This window comes from Bacillus rossius, chromosome 1, assembly GCF_032445375.1.
Source record: "Bacillus rossius redtenbacheri isolate Brsri chromosome 1, Brsri_v3, whole genome shotgun sequence".
Classification (NCBI taxonomy): domain Eukaryota; kingdom Metazoa; phylum Arthropoda; class Insecta; order Phasmatodea; family Bacillidae; genus Bacillus; species Bacillus rossius.
In genome coordinates, this window is record NC_086330.1 from 98,104,596 (window position 1) to 98,126,596 (window position 22,001).

The 22,001-nt window shown below is 33.8% G+C and overlaps 1 protein-coding gene across 1 annotated transcript in view; it reads right to left on the minus strand.

Annotated features, from left to right (window-relative positions):
- Positions 1 to 2,620: 2,620 nt before the first annotated feature.
- Positions 2,621 to 22,001, minus strand: part of LOC134529366 (ankyrin homolog) — a 34,471-nt gene continuing 15,090 nt past the window's right edge. The window contains exon 3 of the mRNA XM_063363354.1: positions 2,621 to 4,905. Coding sequence (XP_063219424.1) covers positions 4,387 to 4,905 — 519 coding nt within the window. The 3' untranslated portion in view covers positions 2,621 to 4,386. The remainder of the gene's footprint in view (positions 4,906 to 22,001) is intronic.

The following is a 22,001-nucleotide window of genomic DNA, read 5'->3' on the forward strand; positions in this document are numbered from 1 at the left end:
GAGATTTATCGGAGGATGTAAACATGGATGCTTAAGCCTGTATATGGACAAGGTGTTCTTTCTAAGGCAAAATGACTTTTGAGGTTTTTCAAAATCCTTATTTTTGAATTTTTGAATTTTTTCAGATTTTTTAGCAGAATATTTTTCTAAAAAATGGAAATTTTTGCGAATTCTGAGGAATTTTGGGTAAATTTGGTAAAATTTTTGCAAATTTTGAAAGTCAAATTCAAGATTAAGTTCAAAGGTCAAGGTCACGGTCATCAAAGATGGCCGCCGTGAGGTCACAATTCAAGATGGTGGTCGGCACCACAGGCACCACACCCTGGACCCTGTTCCAGCAGCCCCTTTTGTATACTACTCATATGATCTTTCACAGTTGTCTCCCGGAAAAAAGTTCTTACAACTGTACTGTATTAGTTACACCATTTAACCTAAACGAACTTCGTAACTGTATCTTCACTACCCCTGACATGCTGAGCATTAATACAATTCCATACATTTTAATAGAAAATTTTCCTGATAACTGTATCACTTACTACTACTGTATAAGAGTATTCTTATTTCTGGTGTTATCCCACTGTCTTGGAGAAAATACTTAACAGTTCCTATCTGAAAAACAAATAAAGCTATGCTTAAACACTCTCCTACTGGCCTATAGTACCTACTCCAATCATGTTTCACTAAGTTTTTGGAAAATTTGATAAAAATAGACTACAATGGTGGTTCGAGAAACATTGACTGATTCGACTGGAACAGTTTTAATTCCACCGGACACGGGAGAACAGCACACTATTTTCTCCTTACTGTCCAAAATATGTACTTTTTTTAATTGAAATTTATATATAAATATATTTAACTCTCTTTTTAGACATAGTCTCCGACTTTTAAAATGTTAAATGTTCAATTGCCGGTACTGTATGGTAAATTATGTCATACTGGAATCACTCCACAAATTGTAAAATGTATACTTGGCCTCCTTGCTGTACGACTGTACTACCAAGTTTTGGCTGTGGATGACAGCCATGCGCGTTTCGTATATACCGGATTAGCGCAGGGGAGCACCCTCAGCCCCTTGCTATATCTCTTGTTTACACAATAGCTTGTATATCAAATTAGTATAGAACAAATTTTTCTGGGTCAGGCTTTCGCAGAAAGAGCCGGAGGAGCCAACGCCAATTTTGTTAGTGACGTCACGGAAGCCTTCTCAACCGCACCACACTCAACAAGAATATGTGTTACTTCAACAAAACAGACTCGCATTTAAGGGGCAGTCAAATTATTGTGATGTTGGTTTCCCATGGTTTCTTGGCGTCACCCCAGGCAAATACTGTGATACCTCTTGTCTTAGGACAAGCCTGATTGCGCTTATGGTATCCCTGTCGTTTGTAGTTGTGTGGAACCACCTTCAATGGCCTCGATATACCTTTCCTCCCAATAAAACTACAACAAACAGGTTAAGTGATCTTTTGAAAGAGGAACATCACTATTTACTATGATTTAAATGAATCTATTCTATTCGCAATCAATTATTGAACTCCATAATGTGATAGAAACAGTTCTTCCTGTCTCGTAGACCCGCTGCCGAGGTTAAGGAAATTGGCACCTGGTAGCATATACTTCCTTAATTTATAAATATATTTCGCAAGTTTAAGTCTTAAATGGGCTTAAGGATAAATCTGCTTCAATAGTCAGATTTATTGATGCCTATATATGCAATGCACTAAACTGACATGCAAACTTTACATCATTGACTCACTTCCACGGCATGGTGGCTGAATCACTGTGTGGTGTAGTAACCTTTTTATTGAATTACCACTATATAAATTTTAATTGTGATATTGTGCTTCAACAATATTCACACATATTATAAAAAATTGTACGTTAAAACGAATTAATTTCTTGAAACAGTAATATCACCAAAGAAATTTGATTTCAAACAAATAATACAAATTACTCTTATCGAATACAGTAAGTTTCTTAAAATAAGTTTTTTGCGGAACTTTAAAGTTGGAATACAGGTAGTATAAAAATATTGAAATTTTTTTTTTTTTTTTTTTTTTTTTTTTTTTTTTTTTTTTTTTTTTTTTTTTTTTTTTTTAGAAAACCATGTTTAATTTAGAGATGAGTATCGCTTATCTCACAAATAATTTATAGATGTTAAACATTTAAAAATGAAATATTCAAGATATTTCGGGGTTTAGGAATAAATAATTATTTGTGCGCTTCTTCTGTATTATTATTTTTATCTTATGATTTAATAATGCAAAATTTATATTTCTATTTTCTTCGTAAACATAAACAATTGTAACTTATTAAATGTATAGTAATATATCATGATAAAAATTTTTTTCTAAATAAAAACCGACACTGATGAAGAAAACATATTTTTAATGTTTAGAGGCAATAAAGTATATTATTACTTCTAATATGTCTATGGATATTAAGTATTGTGTAACCACCCTTGTCCTATGTTTTGCCAATTAAGTTATACTTAAACTAGCAAAAAAAAAAACAACTTTTATAAGGATCAGGAAGGAAACGAGGAGAGTCTACAGGCTTCGGGAAGATAGGGAGAAAGTACAGCACCTAGTGTACGACCAGGAAAAAAATATATATAATGCACCTGAAATTTTGTAATTTATGCTAGTAAGTATGCAAAGATCTCTGCAAACACAATGCTTGGTTGATAGGTGAATGGTATTGGGGAGAGGATAAGTGCGGATACGAAGTGAGCACGGATCATTCAACTAAAAAGGATTTCTGGTATGCTCGTCCCTTAAAAATTCTTCCTCATGTAACTTCGACTAAACAAGAGCTGCCATACAGGGATGGTCTGGAAGAGAATGGAGCCACCACCCTCTTTCTAATACAAGCCCCTCCGGATGTCATATAGGAACATATTTTTTGTTCTTTATCATAAGCCAATATGATTTCATGTCTTCTAAAAAGAAAAAAAATCTATTAATCTTCCTCCCTGATCCTACGAGTTTGCTAACATTTCTTTACTAATATTTCCCGAACTTAGATACCTTCCTGCAGCCCCTATTACCGTCCGGCTACAGTTCATGTATTTTTTCTGGTTTTGTATTTACGACCAGGGGTCTTATTTCTTATGCATGAGCAGATATTTTAAGCTTGCAGGGAAATGATTTAAAGCTATTGCTCTCGAAGGTTTTGTTGCAAGACACTGTATTATTTTAACAAGTCACAGTCTCTCCTGCTGGATAAAACATTTTTTTTTTCATGTTTATCTGATCTCGATCAGATTCGTTCCATATAAGAGGATACTTAATAACAAAATCCTAATAGTTTCGGGGATTATTGTTTCACATACTCTACATCAAAATGTTAATCGAAATTTAGTTTCTCAATTTCATCTTTATCTTTAAGGTGAAGTGATATAAGTCTTAAGATGCTGTATTGGATTCAGAAGATTCTGTGTACTTAAAAAGTTGTAACTTTTATATTAAATATTTTTTTTTACTAAGGGGGAGATATCATTATTTTTTTTCATGATATATTGTGTAGAGTATAATGATACAAATTACTTTATTTGTGTTTAAATATTTAGATCCTTTTTGTAGCAGGCAGAAAATATTTTCAGATACTATCTTGAATAAAACCTATGCATTAAAAACCCTTAAATTTAAATTAAAAAAATAATGAAATTCATAGCCTTCAAACTGTGTAAACCAATCTACAATAGAAAGGGAATCATTCTTTAATAATTTTCAATAGCACTACCATTATTTTTATTAATAACTTTAATGGAAGTTTATAGTCCCTTTGTAGATGAAAAAATAAGTTCCTATTTTTCACTCAAAATTGGAACCACAATCTTCAAGGTTGCTGGGTTTTTATACTTATGCAAATGTCACCTTTGAAAATACGACCAAAATGTATAAAATTATTTTCTCTATAATGACGTGACTTTAATGCAAGTTTATTTAGATAACAACCTTTGAAATTTTTTAATAAAAATATTGCTGCATTAAAATCTGGTCATGTTAATAATGGTTTTCCAAACAATGTCACAGAAGAGCGAATTAATTTTTTTATACTAGAGAAATAAGTGATGATGACAATTCTACAGTTTATTTACTAATATAAGTATACAATCCTTTGTAAAAGTACCTTTGCAAAATATAATAACCCATACTACAACAATTATTACATATTACACAAAACTGTATGTTCTGTGTGCACTTAATCATAAACCCAAATGTGGTATAATAACATGAAGTACATGTATAGGCCTAATACACTGTTGAGATTATGTAATATCTCAGATACACAGCTATATGTTACTACAATACAATAATAGATATGTACCATAGCAATGCCGAAACTACTGCAGTATCCCAGAGAGTGCGGACGGCCTCCACGCTACACCGCCGACCATCCTGCTGTGGGAATGACAGCCCCGTGATCTACCAGCCAAGCCTGCATCGCCTGGTCGCCATTGTACACCGACCAATAGAGCGCCGACTGCCTCTGGCGGTTCTCGGCGTTGACGTCAGCGCCGCGGATGGTGAGGTAACGCACCAGCGGGAGGGAGCCGTGCCGCGCGGCCAGGAGCATCGCGGTGCTGCCGTCGCGGTCCCTGGCCTCGAGGTCGGCTCCGTGCGCCTGCAGCAGCCGCGCCGTGTCAACCCGGCCGCCGATGGCCGCGCCGTGCAGCATGGTGTAGCCCGCGCTGTCGACGAGATCGGCGCCCGACTCGGGGATCGCCAGCTCGTCCGCCAGCGCGTCGTAGCCCTCCCGCCCGATGAGATGCATCGGCGCGTTCTCGGAGGACGGGATCCCCTCCATCTCCAAGTAGGCGGCGGTGTTGTTCCCCGTCAGCGCCTCGGTCAGGTAGACGCGCAGGGCGTACCAGTCCTTGGTCTGGTTGTACTCCAGTAGCTGCAAGCATCAGGTTGAGCCTTGCGCTAGGTTAGGGTATCGGATGTACCTACTATAACAATAAGCCTGAATCATTTGTAATATAAAATATCATAACTGAAAAATCGTTTCTGTAGCATGTGATTGTTACCTTGGAAAATTCAATATAAGTTGTTTTCTTAAAAATTGTTTTGTATTATATTTATAATATCCGTTAGGTGGAAAAAAAAATTGAATTATGTTATTCCTGCTTAAACATTTATTTAAGTATTTATGTATAAAGTATTTTTTTTATAGAATTTGAGAAAAAAATTGCTTAGAAATTTCTTATTCCATCTCGCAAATTGATTTCTAGAGAAGGAAATATACTGTCGCTTACTCATCACGAGCTTTTGAAGTGAAACCTTTTTGCTGAGGGGGTAACAATTTTCGAGCGATACGAAAATCCAATAGCATTAGGAGAAATAGCTAGGTATGAGAGGGAAACCGGAAGAGGAGGGGAATAGTTAGGTTTGTGATGGGGGAACCGATAGAGGAGATGGCACGGAAAGGTAGAAATAACGCAGCATACTTGTGCTCTAACGCTCTTGCGCACTTGCGCACTTTCATGTGCACAGTTGTTTCTTGGGGTGGACTTCGCGTTTTCCCCACTGCGGGGTCGTTGGCGTGGTCGATGATCGCTAGAGAAGCTTATGCGGGCTCCACATGGTGGCATGCGGCTTTACCATGATGCAGGGTTAGACGGGTTACAACGGTGGGGAACTGCAAGCGCCTGACGCCACCGTGACTTTATGGAGTATTTGGGCAGAGGGCAACATAACGGGTTTTGAGCTTTTTTTTCCACCGTGCCTCGGGCATTATTCAAAATAAAATATTCTAATTTCATATAAGTATTATTAATTTAATTACTTGTGTAAATAAGTATAGTTGAACAGTGTTTTTTTAAAGCTGTGTAACTAAATGTTTCTGCTAGTATAATGCTTTTCATGCTTTAAATCGATATGGGTATTTAGTTGTCAAGAATTATTATTTGATTAACTAAATCACACACCGTATTATAATTACGAGCCCACGAGAGTGATAAGATATTAAATTCAGCTAAGTGGCGTGAATATTTCTTGATCGGAGTGTACCTGTGAGTGATTGTGGTTCTACATAGTAGCATTGAGCTAGGTCCTATTCAATGCCATGTTGTCACTTTTACATGCCATATACCTACTTCAGACGTCACACGCCCATTTGGACAATTAGTTAAGTTGCATAAACTACCTAATTATTGGAGAGCTTCAAGTTAAAAAATGATTTTAAAATCAAAGTTGGTTTGTATCAGCTGCATAAAAACTTATTGTGGTATTTATTGGTTACACAGAGCTCGTTTATAGATGCCATAGTTTTAAAAGTATACCTATTGGTACGCAAAATGCTGGTGAAATTTTATAAATCAGAAGGTACAACCAGTGATATTGATTTCTCTCATTCGGCACAGTCAACTGAGCAACCAAAAAGCTGTAAATATTTGCTGTGTATGAAACCAGGATTTTGAGAGAAAATTTGTGTACCACCGAGTCACTGTAATTTTTTCTGTACATAGAGCAAAAGTATTCATGTAAAATTACAGTTATTTGTAAATTTATACTTTAAAATTCAAACAACTCTTTAACTACAAAATAGAGTTTGCAGTTATATATGGATAAGATTATCACCTGAGCATTTATGCTTTGTTTTGGCCCAATACATCTAATAGTAAAAGTTAATTTTTAATATTTCCTTAAAAGAGTTTTAGTACTTACTGCCCACATAATAACCATGGTACAAAAACCCCAAGCAAATTGTTGAAAATTTGAATGTTTTACCCATTGAAGAAAATTTGATTCTTTAATGAAAAATCAATTGAAATATAAAATTATGTGCTAATTTTCGTAAGCAGTTCTCAGTATTATATCGAAAAACATTTTTCACATATGCAACAATTCTCACGATAATGTGTTGTACAAAGTTGTAATATATTTTTTTTGGTTATAAACACCATTTCTTGGCAACTGGTTTTTGAAGTTAAATTTTGAAGGAAAAGGATTTTTTTTTCTTCCGATTATGTCCATCGTTCGTAACTATGGTCTCCACATATATCTATGTTAATTAGGAATGTTGTCAATTTGCAAAAATATGCGATCGAACTAAGGTGTGAAATAATTTTAAATACACTAAACTTTTGAACATTTTTTTTTTTAATCATTCCGTTTTAAACTTTTGTGTCAGTGTGATTTAGGCTTCAGTAATCACAGGTATGTATTCAGAGATCAAAATATAAGTTTTTTTATTTCATATACATTGTCGTTGTATAAGTATTACTACTTTGAAAGAAGAAACAATGATGTATTCTCAGAATTTCCTTTTTCTCTAATGGACATCTTTACATTAAGTTTATTAACCGATCTTCCCCACTGAAAATCCATTCAAAGAACGTACTTTGTTTTTTAAATCTTTATTTTGGTTTCCAATTACTGACTGGCTGTTCAGACAATGATAAGTTAAATGAAGCATAATTAATGTAAGCAGTTCTTAAAATTCAGATAAATAATAATGTGATGAGAAGTGTACTAATGATATATTTAATATGTGTAGCCTATATAACGTGAATATTAAACAGGTTAGTTGATATATATTTTGGATGCAAATATATTATTAAACAATTTTGAGTAAGATTGTGTTGCAAAAGAATTACAGACATTTTTTGCTGTGTAAATTATGACATTAAATAATATTTGCTATTGCAGTATCACCTTTATTTTTGAATATCCACCCGTTCTTGCTCCGAAACATCGTAAAGGTAAAACTTGTGGATGCGACAAGGTAATGATTGCTGAGCGCATGCTGGCGAATAGCTTACAAGGGATTATGGAATTAATGTGTGATAGGACTGGTATATTTATCACTGTGTTTATTTATGTGACTTATGATAGTATAATAAAAATATATATTACCATTTTAGAATGAAAATTATACAATACATTTTTCTGGTGATTGGTCGAATACAATTTTTAATAATTCCGAATATCAAATTGTATTCTTTAAAACGTGCCTTCAACCAAATCTAGGTCTTAAACTTCAGAAATGAAATAATATATATATTAATGAAAAGAAAACCTAACTATATACATTTAAAAAGAGTATTGTTAATGGAACGATTCCTTTTTCCGTATCTTAACTCAAATTTCATTTAGAATCTGTAATAAAATATTAAAATTGCCTGTCTATCTCAAGTAACAATTGTAATCAAGATAAAAACTATTTTTCTTTAAAGCACTTTTATACCTATGACTGTACCCACTGTTAGATATTGTCAGCAAAATTACAGTTATCTGAAAAAAATATCACAATTTATGAATAAGTATTAATCATCTGAGTTAGTTCTGTTATGAGTGTCATCCAATCTCAAGCCTTTACTCTTCAATACATAATTGAAAATACTTCACTTTAATTAAAATAAATATAAAACAAATTCCACTAACTAACAGGTTATTATAATTTGTTCAAGTCAAAGAGTTATACTGTTTCTCAGAATGTACTGACCTCACAACGATATCTTGCACAAGAATCAATTACACAATCGCCTACAAATATAAATCCAAACAGTAATAAAATTTGCTTTTTTTGATATTCCAAATGAAGTTGCCTTCGGATTGGTAAATAGTATTAATAATGAAATAAATCTCAAGCGAATAACTACATCTTAAATAGACATTTTGTAACTCAAATTAATCATTTCAAGAAAATCCACTAGTTAAGCTCAGAGAATAAAATTTAAATAAGACTCTTTTTATATTATGAAATATAGAAAAAAAAAATGGTTTTCTGTAAAGTCGGTTTACGGACGATAGTTTAACGTGACAACGTCATAACAAAACATTGATGAAATGATTGCATACTTTTATGAATAAAATTAAATCATTTTTATTTTAATAATAAAAGAATATGTACTTGAAATTATACTTGTAATCAGATTTTTAAAATGCAAGAATAATTAACCTTTATTGCCGAAATTGTTGTTGTAATAAGCAATGAAAACCACATTAACTTTTCACTTCACTTTATAAACAGTCGACGAAACAGTTCACGTGTAGATGACTTGTATTTAATTTTAAAAAATAGCGTTTAGCTATAACGTTTAAATATAGTTATGAACAAATTTTCATATAAATAAGTTGTAATCAAATATCTATCATCAATTATATGAATCACCATAATTCTTTAGTAAATTGTAACATAACCTATTATTATTGCACTCGCCGACAGAAGATACTATTTTTAATAATAAAAGAATAATTACTTGAAAATATACTAGTAAACAGATTTTTAAAATGCAAGAATAATGAACCTTTATTGCCGAAATTGTTGTTGTTATAAGCAATGAAAACCACAGATAAAAATTCGTCGAGAATATTTTACGTTTTTATGTCTTCCAGTGCTCAAAATGATATGCAATTGTGGCCCCGGGCAGGAAATTTTATTTATAATTCATTAATAATAACGCCCCTCGCGATAAACAAAGGAAAATAAGTATTAACGAGTGCCTTGTTGCCGCGGAAGCAGGTAGATAGCGCGATTCGTTCGGTTCACGTCCGTCACCGTAGATGAAACCACCGTAGGGGAATAACATAATTTCGTTTTAATAATACGATTTTATAACAAATACGCATCCCAAATACACCAACCTTTTTTATGATGTGTAAGAATAGTTTTTAAAACATTGTGCAAAAGATCCCGGGTGTAATTTGAATTATTATGTGTAACTGTAAAACACCATTGTTCGTACAAACCGTATTTGAAAATACAACATTACTTTTAAATAACCATACCGATTGTGCTGAAAATCGGTGGACGATCGTTAAATTACATAATATTAATAATTCAAACGACGAAAACATGATTGAAAAGTCAAATCGATTGTTGTTCCAATCGAGTGGAAAGGAGATGCGGCACAAGCGTGCAATGAGCGTAACGGGACACATCGTAGTGGGACAATGTGCGTTATGGGACACTTTTTCGTGCGTGCAGCCGGCGTTCATCGATTTATTAGACGTTGTCACGTCAATAAAGAATCAATTTTTGCGTGATTTTATTCGTGTAACAGACGTTATAACAGACATAATAACAGACCTAATAACAGACCCAATAACAGACCTATATGAGAGACATAAAAACAAACGCAAGAGCGGTATTGTGTAAAAATTTCAGAAACGGCAATATAATAATAGTAATGACGTGTCGGGCACAGCCTCAAGAAGCAGTACATAAATGATTGAAAAAGTAGTACCTAGATTGTTGAAGATTTACGTGTAAAGGCTTATCGGAGGAAGAAAACGAGAATTTTTTCCTCGAAAAGACCAATTTTTAATTTTTGAAAATTTTTGAGAATTATTGGTGTAATTTTTTTCCAAAAAAACTGGTAATTTTCGCAAATTTTAACGAATTTTGGGAAAAATTTGGCAGGTTTTGAACAAATTTGAAGGTCAAATGTCAAGGTCAAAGGTCAGGGTCAAGCCCATCCAAGATGGCTGCCATGACGTCATCGGAGATGTATGTTCCAAGGCAGCAGATACCGATACACACCACTGCCTGGCGCCTGTGTACGCATGCCCTATTATATACTACTACTGTAATATTTTAAAATTATTGAAAAAAAAAATATTTAACCCATTCAATTAAAATTTTTAAAATTTAATACAATAATTAGATGTTAAGAATTAAAGAAGATTATTTTTATACCAAATATGTTAGTAGTATAGGAATATATTATCTGGCCCAGGCTTCAGACTGAGGATTGAGGATTGTTGAAGCCATCTTTGATTATAATGTAACGATGGTTTTCTTATATGTTTTTTATCTTGACCTTAGACCTTGACATTGAACTTTACCGACAAAATTTACCAATAAAAGACACATAATTTGCAAAAATTGGTCCAACATTCGCAAACATTCGCAAGTATATAAAAAATATATGAAAAAAAAATTCTAAATTGCGAAGAAAAAATTCACGTTTTGAGGGAAAATTTTCGTTTTAGTCCTCAAAAATGCCAATGGCATTAAGTCAGCAAAGAGTCTTAATTGTCTTCATCTACAAGCCTCCCTAAGCCTCGGAAGTCGTGACCTTGTCAATTAGGATGGCACGGCCTTTTCATTAAATTATGACATAAGTGTTGCCATTATCGTTATGCCAGCCATCTTGAAAATCCGTATTTTTTATGGCGGAAAACGGGAAAAAATTAAAAGTTTATAAAAAAATAGTGAATAAAATTTATATTAAATATTTCGCATCTTGAAATAAGACACCACATTTTAAAATTTAGTTATGACCACCATATTGGATTCTAAAAATGTTACATGTTTCGTTACTCCCATCATCTTAGATTTGTATGATTTCATCGCTGCACATTTAGTTAGGCCCGCCATCATGTTGCCTTTTCCAAAATGTTGCAATATTATTTATGACCGCCATCTTAAAAACCCATACCTAAGTTTTATGCTAGTAAATTGGAAATTATTTGAAAAATTATTAAAAATAAATAAAAATATATAAAAACAATTCGCCTATTTGTATTATAGAATCACGGCTGCCATATTTAAAATCCGATATTATTATCATATTAAAATGCCAAAAATTTAAAATATAAATAAAAATTTTTTAATAAAATAATATTTCAAAAACGCACTAAAATCTTGAAGTCCACGAATCGAACCTGGTAAAGACAAACTAAAAAAAAATTGATGTTAGATCATTCCTCAACAGAAGCAACCGACAGACTGACCTCTCGCCACTAATGTCAAGGTATAAATATTGTTCCGAACGTGAGCAAGGCCGCGACACGTGCAGGTGCAGAGCTGGCTGGCGATCGCCGCAAATTGAGACGCGCCAAGTGCGCCTGGAAGATTACAAGTGTATTACTGCTTCTGTGTAAATGGGGCTCCGGGAACACGGGTCCGGGACGAGGTGCGAGGTGCCCAACCACCATCTTGAATTGTGACGTCATTGCTACCATCTTGGATGTCCGTGACCTTGACCTTTGACCTTAAGCTTTACCCCGGCATACATATTGGATACGCCATCTTGGATCCGCCATCTTATATCCGTCATCTTTAAATCGAGCGCTGTGACAACTGGTTGTTTTATATTATTATTTTATTTGATTTTGATTTGACTTGTTACTGCTACCAAATTATAATGAAATAAATATTGATATTATAAAATTATTTGTTTATGTAAGTAAAATGCTTGACTGGAAACGTGTCAGGATAAACCAGCCTCACAACAGAATACACCTCATCAATTATAATTACGTAAGTCCAGAGGAACTTAGTTTAGTAAATGACAACAACATATGTATCTTCATCTATTAGTGGTGATATATTTAGTTAGAAAATACATTTAAACTAAACAAAAAAAACAATGACTCATCTGAAGAGGTAAACAAAAGTCATAAAATTATCATTAAAATGGAATGTTTGATATCAATAGTAAACCTAGGGTGCACCCAAATTACAGGCTAATAATGTTAAAAATTACTTTATATTAGTTATTTAGTTTTTATAATAAATTTAAATATCATGTTATATCCATAGTTAGGATTTTACTAATTGAGTCTATAACTTTACATGTAGATTAAAAACTTATTCAGGAACAAAACAAAACATATTACAAAAATACTTCATTTAAGTAATTAAAGTCCTTTTGGAAACATTAGGTAATTAAAATCTTTTGCCCAACACTAGGCGACGAAAGTCTTTTTCTTTTGTAAGCGTTAGGTGACGAAACGTTTGGACGACAAGCAATAATAAAATTTCATTAAAAAAAAGAACGGACTTAGCTGAAGATGAAAAATATCCGTGACATGTTCAAGACGAAAACTTGTACAGCAGCCGGCGCAGAACCGTGCTTCCCGGGCCGACAGGACGTAGATTCAATACATAATGTTTGAAGGCAGGTTAAAGAATAACCCAAAACGTAAAGAACTTGAAGAGGATCCAAAACGTTAACCTCCTGCAACATAAGGTTGCAGAGAAACAAAAAATTAAATCTAAAAAAAGCAACAACAAAAAATACTGTCACTCTCTCTCATGCTTTCTCGTGACTTACCGAAATCGGAGGCTGAAGAAATTTACACTGAACTTCACGTCATATTTTAAAACCCAAATAAAACACCACTTCTACGTGAGATGTCTACCAAAGAAAAACTATGGTGCGAAAAAGTACATTAATCAACCACCATCACTGACTGGAGCCATCTTGGCGAATGCCGAGAACAACGGACGAAGCGGGTAAGTAATTCTAAAACAATGGAGCATCGGAAGCTTACCGAACTGCCACCAGGTTACGTGGACGGTACTAAAAAAAAATGGTCTAGAGTACAGATTTTTTATATGAAATCACGTGAAGAAGCGAGGAGAAACTGCAAGCAACTGCTGAAAATCACGTGGGCAGCACGCCGGGACACGGCGGACAGGCGGGCTTTACTAAAAACTCTTAGGCTAGCTCAGAACATCCGGCGAACAAATGGAAGGTTTTGACTGAAGCCAAACGAAAAAATAGAATTGTGTGCTTAATGGAATATAATACAAAAATTTAAAGTAAATATCATTAATAAAATTAAATTTAAAAAAACTAAATTAGGTTTAAAATGTAATTAAACACAAGTAAACATTATAAGACTCAATATAAAATAATTATTAGGTACAGAAAACAAAAATAATTTTACTATTTTACGAGTGCCGAAACGTAAAACGGCACACACTCCTCCCCTCAAAACAGACACTACCGTCTTAAAAAAAAATTTTAAAGCTTTAAAAGTTGCCATCAAAAACAATTCAATTTACCCAAAAAAAAGACATAAGCATTAATGATGTCAAAAATAAAAGAGTATATTAAATATAGAAATCAAAAATAAATCATTATACTGCTGAAGAATCAAACAACACAGACACGAGCATAAAACACAGTTATTTACTGAGAAACAATAGAATATTATCCTTAGAATTTCAATACTCAATGAGGAATATACTCCTCTTCATACAATAATCAAAACAAAATGGGGACTACTCACCCCTGCATCATAAAAAAAAATACTTAAGTAAATGCTCGCTGAAGAAAATTATAGAAAACTTGGTCTCGACATCAACATCAATTAGCTGAATGTAGGATGCTCTCATACCTACGAGAGACGAATCTCAAAGCTAAAGTGTAAATGAAATCGAAGATCAAAATACCAAAGTACCAAAAAAAATTCAATGTGTAATGGTAGAAACAAGACAGGACAGAATGGTGGTACAAGTACCCAGGACAGCCAGTTACATACTACAACAAAAGAGGACAAAACCTCGTATAAAATGCCCGTCGGCTTATAAAGAAAAATGGGGACTATACACCCCTGCATAAATCCTGGTCACTAAGATCCTGATCATACGATACCGCTCTGAACACTGCAGTTCATACAACACATCATAATAAAATTAAAAAAATTTCAAATAGAAGAATACCTAATCAAAGTTTAACAAAACTTACATTGACAATACCGATCAAATACGAAAGAAATTTGAGCCACAAAAAAAAAAGAAAACAAAATTCTAAAATGCTTATTCAAAACGACAACACAAAATTGAAAATTAAAAAAAAATTAAGAACATGGCCGTCCAAAGATGAATGACTAGGTCCCATACCCTAGACACTCAAGAAATAATTTAGCACCTGCAAAAGCAAGCTTGACCACTAACACAAAATGTAACATGAACAAATTTATGATTCAGCAAAAGGGAAGTGAATAAAACTAACTGCCTGTAATTAATCGAAGAAAATGTTATGAGAAGAAATCAAAGTAGAAACCATACCTTACAATGAAGAATGTGCCACTATACGACAATCTCACCAAGCAGAACTCCACTACACGAAATTCACCAGAGATGGCTGAAACGGTGAGTCGCAGCAACACCGAGCCGAAGCCGCAACCACCCTAGCAAACTCCATGCAGCAGACACCCCACAGGAGAGATGCCCTACAGCAACAACCTAGTACACAAAATCAAACAGGAAAAGTTCCTAAGTTCAAAAAAAGTTTAACACAAATTTGAAAAATGATTAAATTGATGACACTACACGGTGTAATGTGTGGAACACATGTGAAATAGCTGTGTCGTGTGGACAGATGTACCAGACACACAACACCTACACAACACACCACATCCCTACATGAACTAACACACACATAACCTACAAAACAGAAATTTAAAAAAAATATATGTTTTGGATGACAAGACAAGAAACAAAACGGATTTATTAAAATGTTATCTTAAAAGATGACACTAGCAAGACAAACAACAGAATAATAAATCAAGATAGCACTCAAAATAAATTAATTATTATTTTAAAACAGATAAAATCACAAAACAAATTATTAACCTAAAATGAAATTATTATTAAAATGAGTGATTGGATCTTCCATGGCAGACATAAGATTTAAAACATGACAGAGGTCACCAAAAATAAGTGTTGGTGAAGCCTAACACTTAGAAAATTGTCCTGGCTCAACAGCTCTAAGGACCACCACAAGAAAAATTAATTTAGCAAAAGTTTGCCCACTGGCTAAACTTGACCAAAGTCAACAAAACATTAAAACAAAATCTAATGTTGTCTGGAAGTCACTTATTCCCACAAAAAAAAATTGCATACAAAGGCATCAAAACTATAAAACCTTTTATAATAGTGCTTAAAGAAAAGATTCAAAAGAGAAACAACAAAATTCTAACAAGAAAACCACTGACCTTTTACTGCATCTCACTGAAACAAAATAATTAAAACAAAACAAATGCAAAATAATGAAATTTAAATGAAAAAAACATTAATAGGCTCAAGAGGAATAAATTTAAATGAATATCAAACACAGCACAAGACAAAAAGAATATATTACCCAAATACTTGATTCAAAGATACTGCAGATTAAATACTTATAAAACAACTTCATAACATCAATTATCAAATCGTGCAATAAAAGCACTGGGACACACATTAAATGAACATATGAAGAAAACGACAAAATGCCTCTTGTAAGAAATTAGATAAAATACATACCCAAGATGACCTACAACAAAACATGGGAAAAACAAACAACATTAAACATAATAACAAAACTGCTGGAAATTAGAACTTATAACGAGAAATTGAAAATACCCACACAAAAAAAACTTCAAAATTACCCAATGACTCTCATACTATAAAATATTAACTATGCAAAATAATTGTGCTTCTAAAAAAACTTGTTCCCATAAAGTTACATAACTAGTTAACCCTTGAAATAAACTTAAAATTAGTACCATGGTTTTTTGTATAGATGAAGTTTATGTTTAGGTTATAGGCCTATGAAAATACAGACATACAGAATCCAGGGACTCCAAGACTAGGATCAGTGGGTGATCAAGCCACGATCGACTGAGTCAAAGACCCTAAAGACACTAATTCGCTAACAGTGGACCCGAATGGTGGACCTTCATCTGAAAGCAGGAATAAGTGTTAAAAAAAATAACTCTCCACACCTTAACTCCTAAATAACATACTAGGTAGGCTAACTACAAATATTAAACCCTCCAAAAAAATACATTTACTCATGATTTACTAAAACACGAAAAAATGCCTAACCTGGACATCAAAGTCAAGCCAAAAAAAAATGAAAATGACAAATAAGAGTCGAGAACTACTAATGTCAGAAGTAAACACACCACAACATTGGGTCAGTATGAAAGTACTACATTCAAATTTGGCAGCACTGTGCTGCGAAAGACTCCATCTTGGCTGGGAAATTTTTTATAAACAAACTCCAGGAGTTCAAACAACGAAACTAAAATTCATTTTGAACGAAGACAAAATCACACATTAACTTAATATTAGCTATTAAATAATTATATTTCCCCTATTAAATAAATGGCTTACTGTAAACAAAACGACGTATCAAGTCAGATAAAAAAAATGACAACTCTCAAAATATCCACTAGAGAGAAAAATAAGAGGCTCTACCATACCTTGTAATTCTTTTAAGAAACAATATTAAAATCCACATAATAGTTGGGAATAACACCGATACAATAAGTCACGAGAGAAGCACTAGGAAAAATCTGTTATATTACTGTGTTAAACGCAAGATACAAACGATCGTTCTAAAACTCATAATTTAAATAATAAACTTACTCGATTAACTCATTACATTAGCGACTGAAACACAACATAGACTGACAAGAATAAAAAAAAAGACGTGTGCGAAGACGTGACATGACCTTGGCGACGCCTCAAGATAAACACCTGCACCAAAGCACTTCAACATGCAAGACAAAGCACTCGTACCACATACTACTGAATTAATTAAGACATAATTAGCGAGTCGTTTCGTCACCTTTACACGAATATATATATGGAAAACAATAACTTAAAAAAAACTCATTTAACCTTCAATTATCAATAAAAATAAAGTCAAAATATATTATAGTGAATTTTTGCTTGTAGGCTAATAGAACATATCAAACATTAAAAAAAAACAATTAACTCACATCATTAAACTTATTTCTTTCAAAATAATAATATTATCTATAGACTCGTAGAAAGTAACCATGCTCTGCTACCATCTTGTGACAAATGGTTGTTTTATATTATTATTTTATTTGATTTTGATTTGACTTGTTACTGCTACCAAATTATAATGAAATAAATATTGATATTATAAAATTATTTGTTTATGTAAGTAAAATGCTTGACTGGTAACGTGTCAGGATAAACCAGCCTCACAACAGAATACACCTCATCAATTATAATTACGTAAGTCCAGAGGAACTTAGTTTAGTAAATGACAACAACATATGTATCTTCATCTATTAGTGGTGATATATTTAGTTAGAAAATACATTTAAACTAAACAAAAAAAACAATGACTCATCTGAAGAGGTAAACAAAAGTCATAAAATTATCATTAAAATGGAATGTTTGTTATCAATAGTAAACCTAGGGTGCACCCAAATTACAGGCTAATAATGTTAAAAATTACTTTATATTAGTTATTTAGTTTTTATAATAAATTTAAATATCATGTTATATCCATAATTAGGATTTTACTAATTGAGTCTATAACTTTACATGTAGATTAAAAACTTATTCAGGAACAAAACAAAACATATTACAAAAATACTTCATTTAAGTAATTAAAGTCCTTTTGGAAACATTAGGTAATTAAAATCTTTTGCCCAACACTAGGCGACGAAAGTCTTTTTCTTTTGTAAGCGTTAGGTGACGAAACGTTTGGACGACAAGCAATAATAAAATTTCATTAAAAAAAAGAACGGACTTAGCTGAAGATGAAAAATATCCGTGACATGTTCAAGACGAAAACTTGTACAGCAGCCGGCGCAGAACCGTGCTTCCCGGGCCGACAGGACGTAGATTCAATACATAATGTTTGAAGGCAGGTTAAAGAATAACCCAAAACGTAAAGAACTTGAAGAGGATCCAAAACGTTAACCTCCTGCAACATAAGGTTGCAGAGAAACAAAAAATTAAATCTAAAAAAGGCAACAACAAAAAATACTGTCACTCTCTCTCATGCTTTCTCGTGACTTACCGAAATCGGAGGCTGAAGAAATTTACACTGAACTTCACGTCATATTTTAAAACCCAAATAAAACACCACTTCTACGTGAGATGTCTACCAAAGAAAAACTATGGTGCGAAAAAGTACATTAATCAACCACCATCACTGACTGGAGCCATCTTGGCGAATGCCGAGAACAACGGACGAAGCGGGTAAGTAATTCTAAAACAATGGAGCATCGGAAGCTTACCGAACTGCCACCAGGTTACGTGGACGGTACTAAAAAAAAATGCTCCAGGAAAAAAAAATGGTCTAGAGTACAGATTTTTTATATGAAATAATGTGAAGAAGCGAGGAGAAACTGCAAGCAACTGCTGACAATCACGTGGGCAGCACGCCGGGACACGGCGGACAGGCGGGCGTTACTAAAATCTCTTAGGCTAGCACAGAACATCCGGCGAACAAATGGAAGGTTTTGACTGAAGCCAAACGAAAAAATAGAATTGTGTGCTTAATGGAATATAATACAAAAATTTAAAGTAAATATCATTAATAAAATTAAATTTAAAAAAACTAAATTAGGTTTAAAATGTAACTAAACACAAGTAAACATTATAAGACTCAATATAAAATAATTATTAGGTACAGAAAACAAAAATAATTTTACTATTTTACGAGTGCTGAAACGTGAAACGGCACAGCGCCCCACTCACTCATGAAAACCAATTCTGATTTCTTCTGTTCTTCTGGACGCCGCCATCTTGGATACTGTAAACCTTGTTTCTGCTGTTTGTTCCTACAGAGCGTAAGCGTCGCTCTGTCTTATCACCTAAGGTCGATGTATCATTACCTACCATAGGTATTATGGTTCTTATAACATGCATATTAGGACTTGTAATAATTTTTTTTTAATTTGAGGTAATGATAATATCATCACCTGTTCGAGACAAAACCACCATCTTGTATTAAGATGTAACCATTGCAATTATCGCTACGGCCACCATCTTGAAAATTCGTAATTTTAATGCTAGTAATTCCGAAAATATCCCAAAATTTTTTTAATAATTGCTACTTCAAATGTTTAGTTACCTAATTGTTTTCGGTCCTCGGTTCGATTTCCGGCGAAAGTAAACCAGTAATTTATTATTATATTAAAAAAATTCTCAATAAAAAATAATAAAAATGTCTTATGCCAAACGCGACATTCTAAATTTTGTCACCACTTGTATCAATTTTCGATACGGCCACCACCTTGAAAATCTTTATTTACTATCCGATTTAAATGAAAAAAAATTCAAAATTTATCAAAAAATTTACTTATTAGAATACTGATTGATTAAATTGATTCCCGTCTTCGGTTCGAAACCGGGAAATGCAAAAAATAAAAAAACAGATCCTTCCTCCACAGCAGCCACCTACAGACCGACGTACCACCACTAATAACAAGGTATATATTGTCAACTAGTATGACGTCATGTCCGCCATCTTGTCTGCGTCCGCTCGAGGCCGCCATCATTCTTTTCGTCTGCTAGAGTGTGCTGATGACATGTTAGTATAATTTTCTGTTCACCATACCTTTGACCTCGACTGTTGACATTGAAATTTGACCTTGACATTGAAATTTAACCTGGACCTTGAAATTTGACCTTGACCTCGAAAATTGACCTTGGCCTTGAAATTTGACCTTGACCTTTAAATTTGACCATGACCTTGAAATTTGTCATTGACACGAAATTTAACATTGACCTTGAAATTTGACCTTCACCTTGATGTCCATAATGATTCCGTCATTTTATGTTCAGTACATGATACCACGAGCTACCACCTGCTAGAGGGTATTGCCACCATCTTGTTTTCGCTTGCTGGAGGACACAATCTTGTGTGTGTACTCGTCTTATAGAGTACATTAACATTATGCTAGTTTTATTCTAACCTGATAGAGTGCAGTAATAATTTATTACTGAGGTGTCCTGCCTTCATGAAATTTGGGCACCATATTGAAATCATGTAATTATTTAGCTAGAGATTCGGAAAACAATCCAAAATTCATAAAAAAATCACTTATTAATTTACATATTGAATCGATGAATTCCTGCCCTCGGTTCGATCCTTAACCAGTGACAGGTGTAAATAAATAATTAATAAATAAATTTTAAATTTTGGTTTTTATTACTTTTCATGAAGTTTATCAATCATTAACTCTACGAAAAACAACACAAGACAATGTACAACAGTGTTCGACGATTTAAATACGTTGCCGATAAGCCTACCATGAAAGTCTAGTTTTTGATACTTAGAATAACCTCTAAACTGTTCATGTACAAAGCCATACACACATATAGACCAATCGTCTTCGGACCGCGAAGCCGGCTCATAAATAATGTCAGACGTATAGACCAGTTATTTCCGAACCTCACGACCTTCCTCAACATCAGCTAATTATATTGAAGTTGTAACACCCCTCATGCCTCAAAATAGAATTATTTGGAATTAATTAAAAGAGCCTTGGAAACAAGCTGGAAAAAAATACGTTAAATGAAATGATTTACCAGAGGCGACACGAGGTGGGAACAAACACAATTTAGGAACTTCCTGTAACAAGCAAAGGGGGAGTTGGAGGATCGTTATAATCAATAAAATAAAAACTACACGATTAACTTGATCTATAGTTTCCCTGTTTTATTTGCCCTGATGAATATCATGTTTCAATTATTTTAACATACATACAAAAGATTTAGCAATTTTCCAAGATTAACAAAAGGAACACGAAATTGGGGCTGGCCAGCGCTTACTTAAACTAATTTACATTCTTAGTTTGAAATATAAACATTTGCATTATGAGTGGATGGATCCCATGATTAAATTGATAATTAGTTCTATTCGTTTTACATTTTCTTGAGAAAAACACTGGTCGCTGGTGGGTTGGTCATCCGGCTGAGATAGTACGTCGCTAGGTAAAGGGGAAATGTTGAAATTACATTACCACCCGGGGTCTTCAAACAATCACGTCGGGTGGTAGAAAAGTTTCTTCTAATGTTTCTTCCCACGGAACAGGGAAGGGGGGGAGGCCACGAGATGAGAGTATCAATCTCTCCCGGTCATCGTACCCTGTCTGCAACAGTCCAAATCAAAACTGATTAGAACTGGTATACAGGCAGTCTATGGGGCAGAAAATGCCCGGAAAAAAAATTTAAAGGGAAAAAGGAGGGTTCGCGAATCATCACTCACCAAAACAGGGGAGTTGCCCAGCACACTGCAGTCGAGGAGTCAGCCAGGCTCGGGAGCTCGCGAATTGCGCGGCAGGACACGGATGATTTCTTCATAATAATAAATTTCAAAGGCAAATAACTAAACTATGCAGACAGACTAATCTACTAAAATGGACTTGAGGGATAGCATCCCTTATACAAGGCGACTACATATTCGTTAACGGTCGGATGAAGTCTAGCCGATTCGCGATGGAGGTCTGTCTGCAGCCGCGACGCGAGTTGATCTGTGTGTCGCAGCA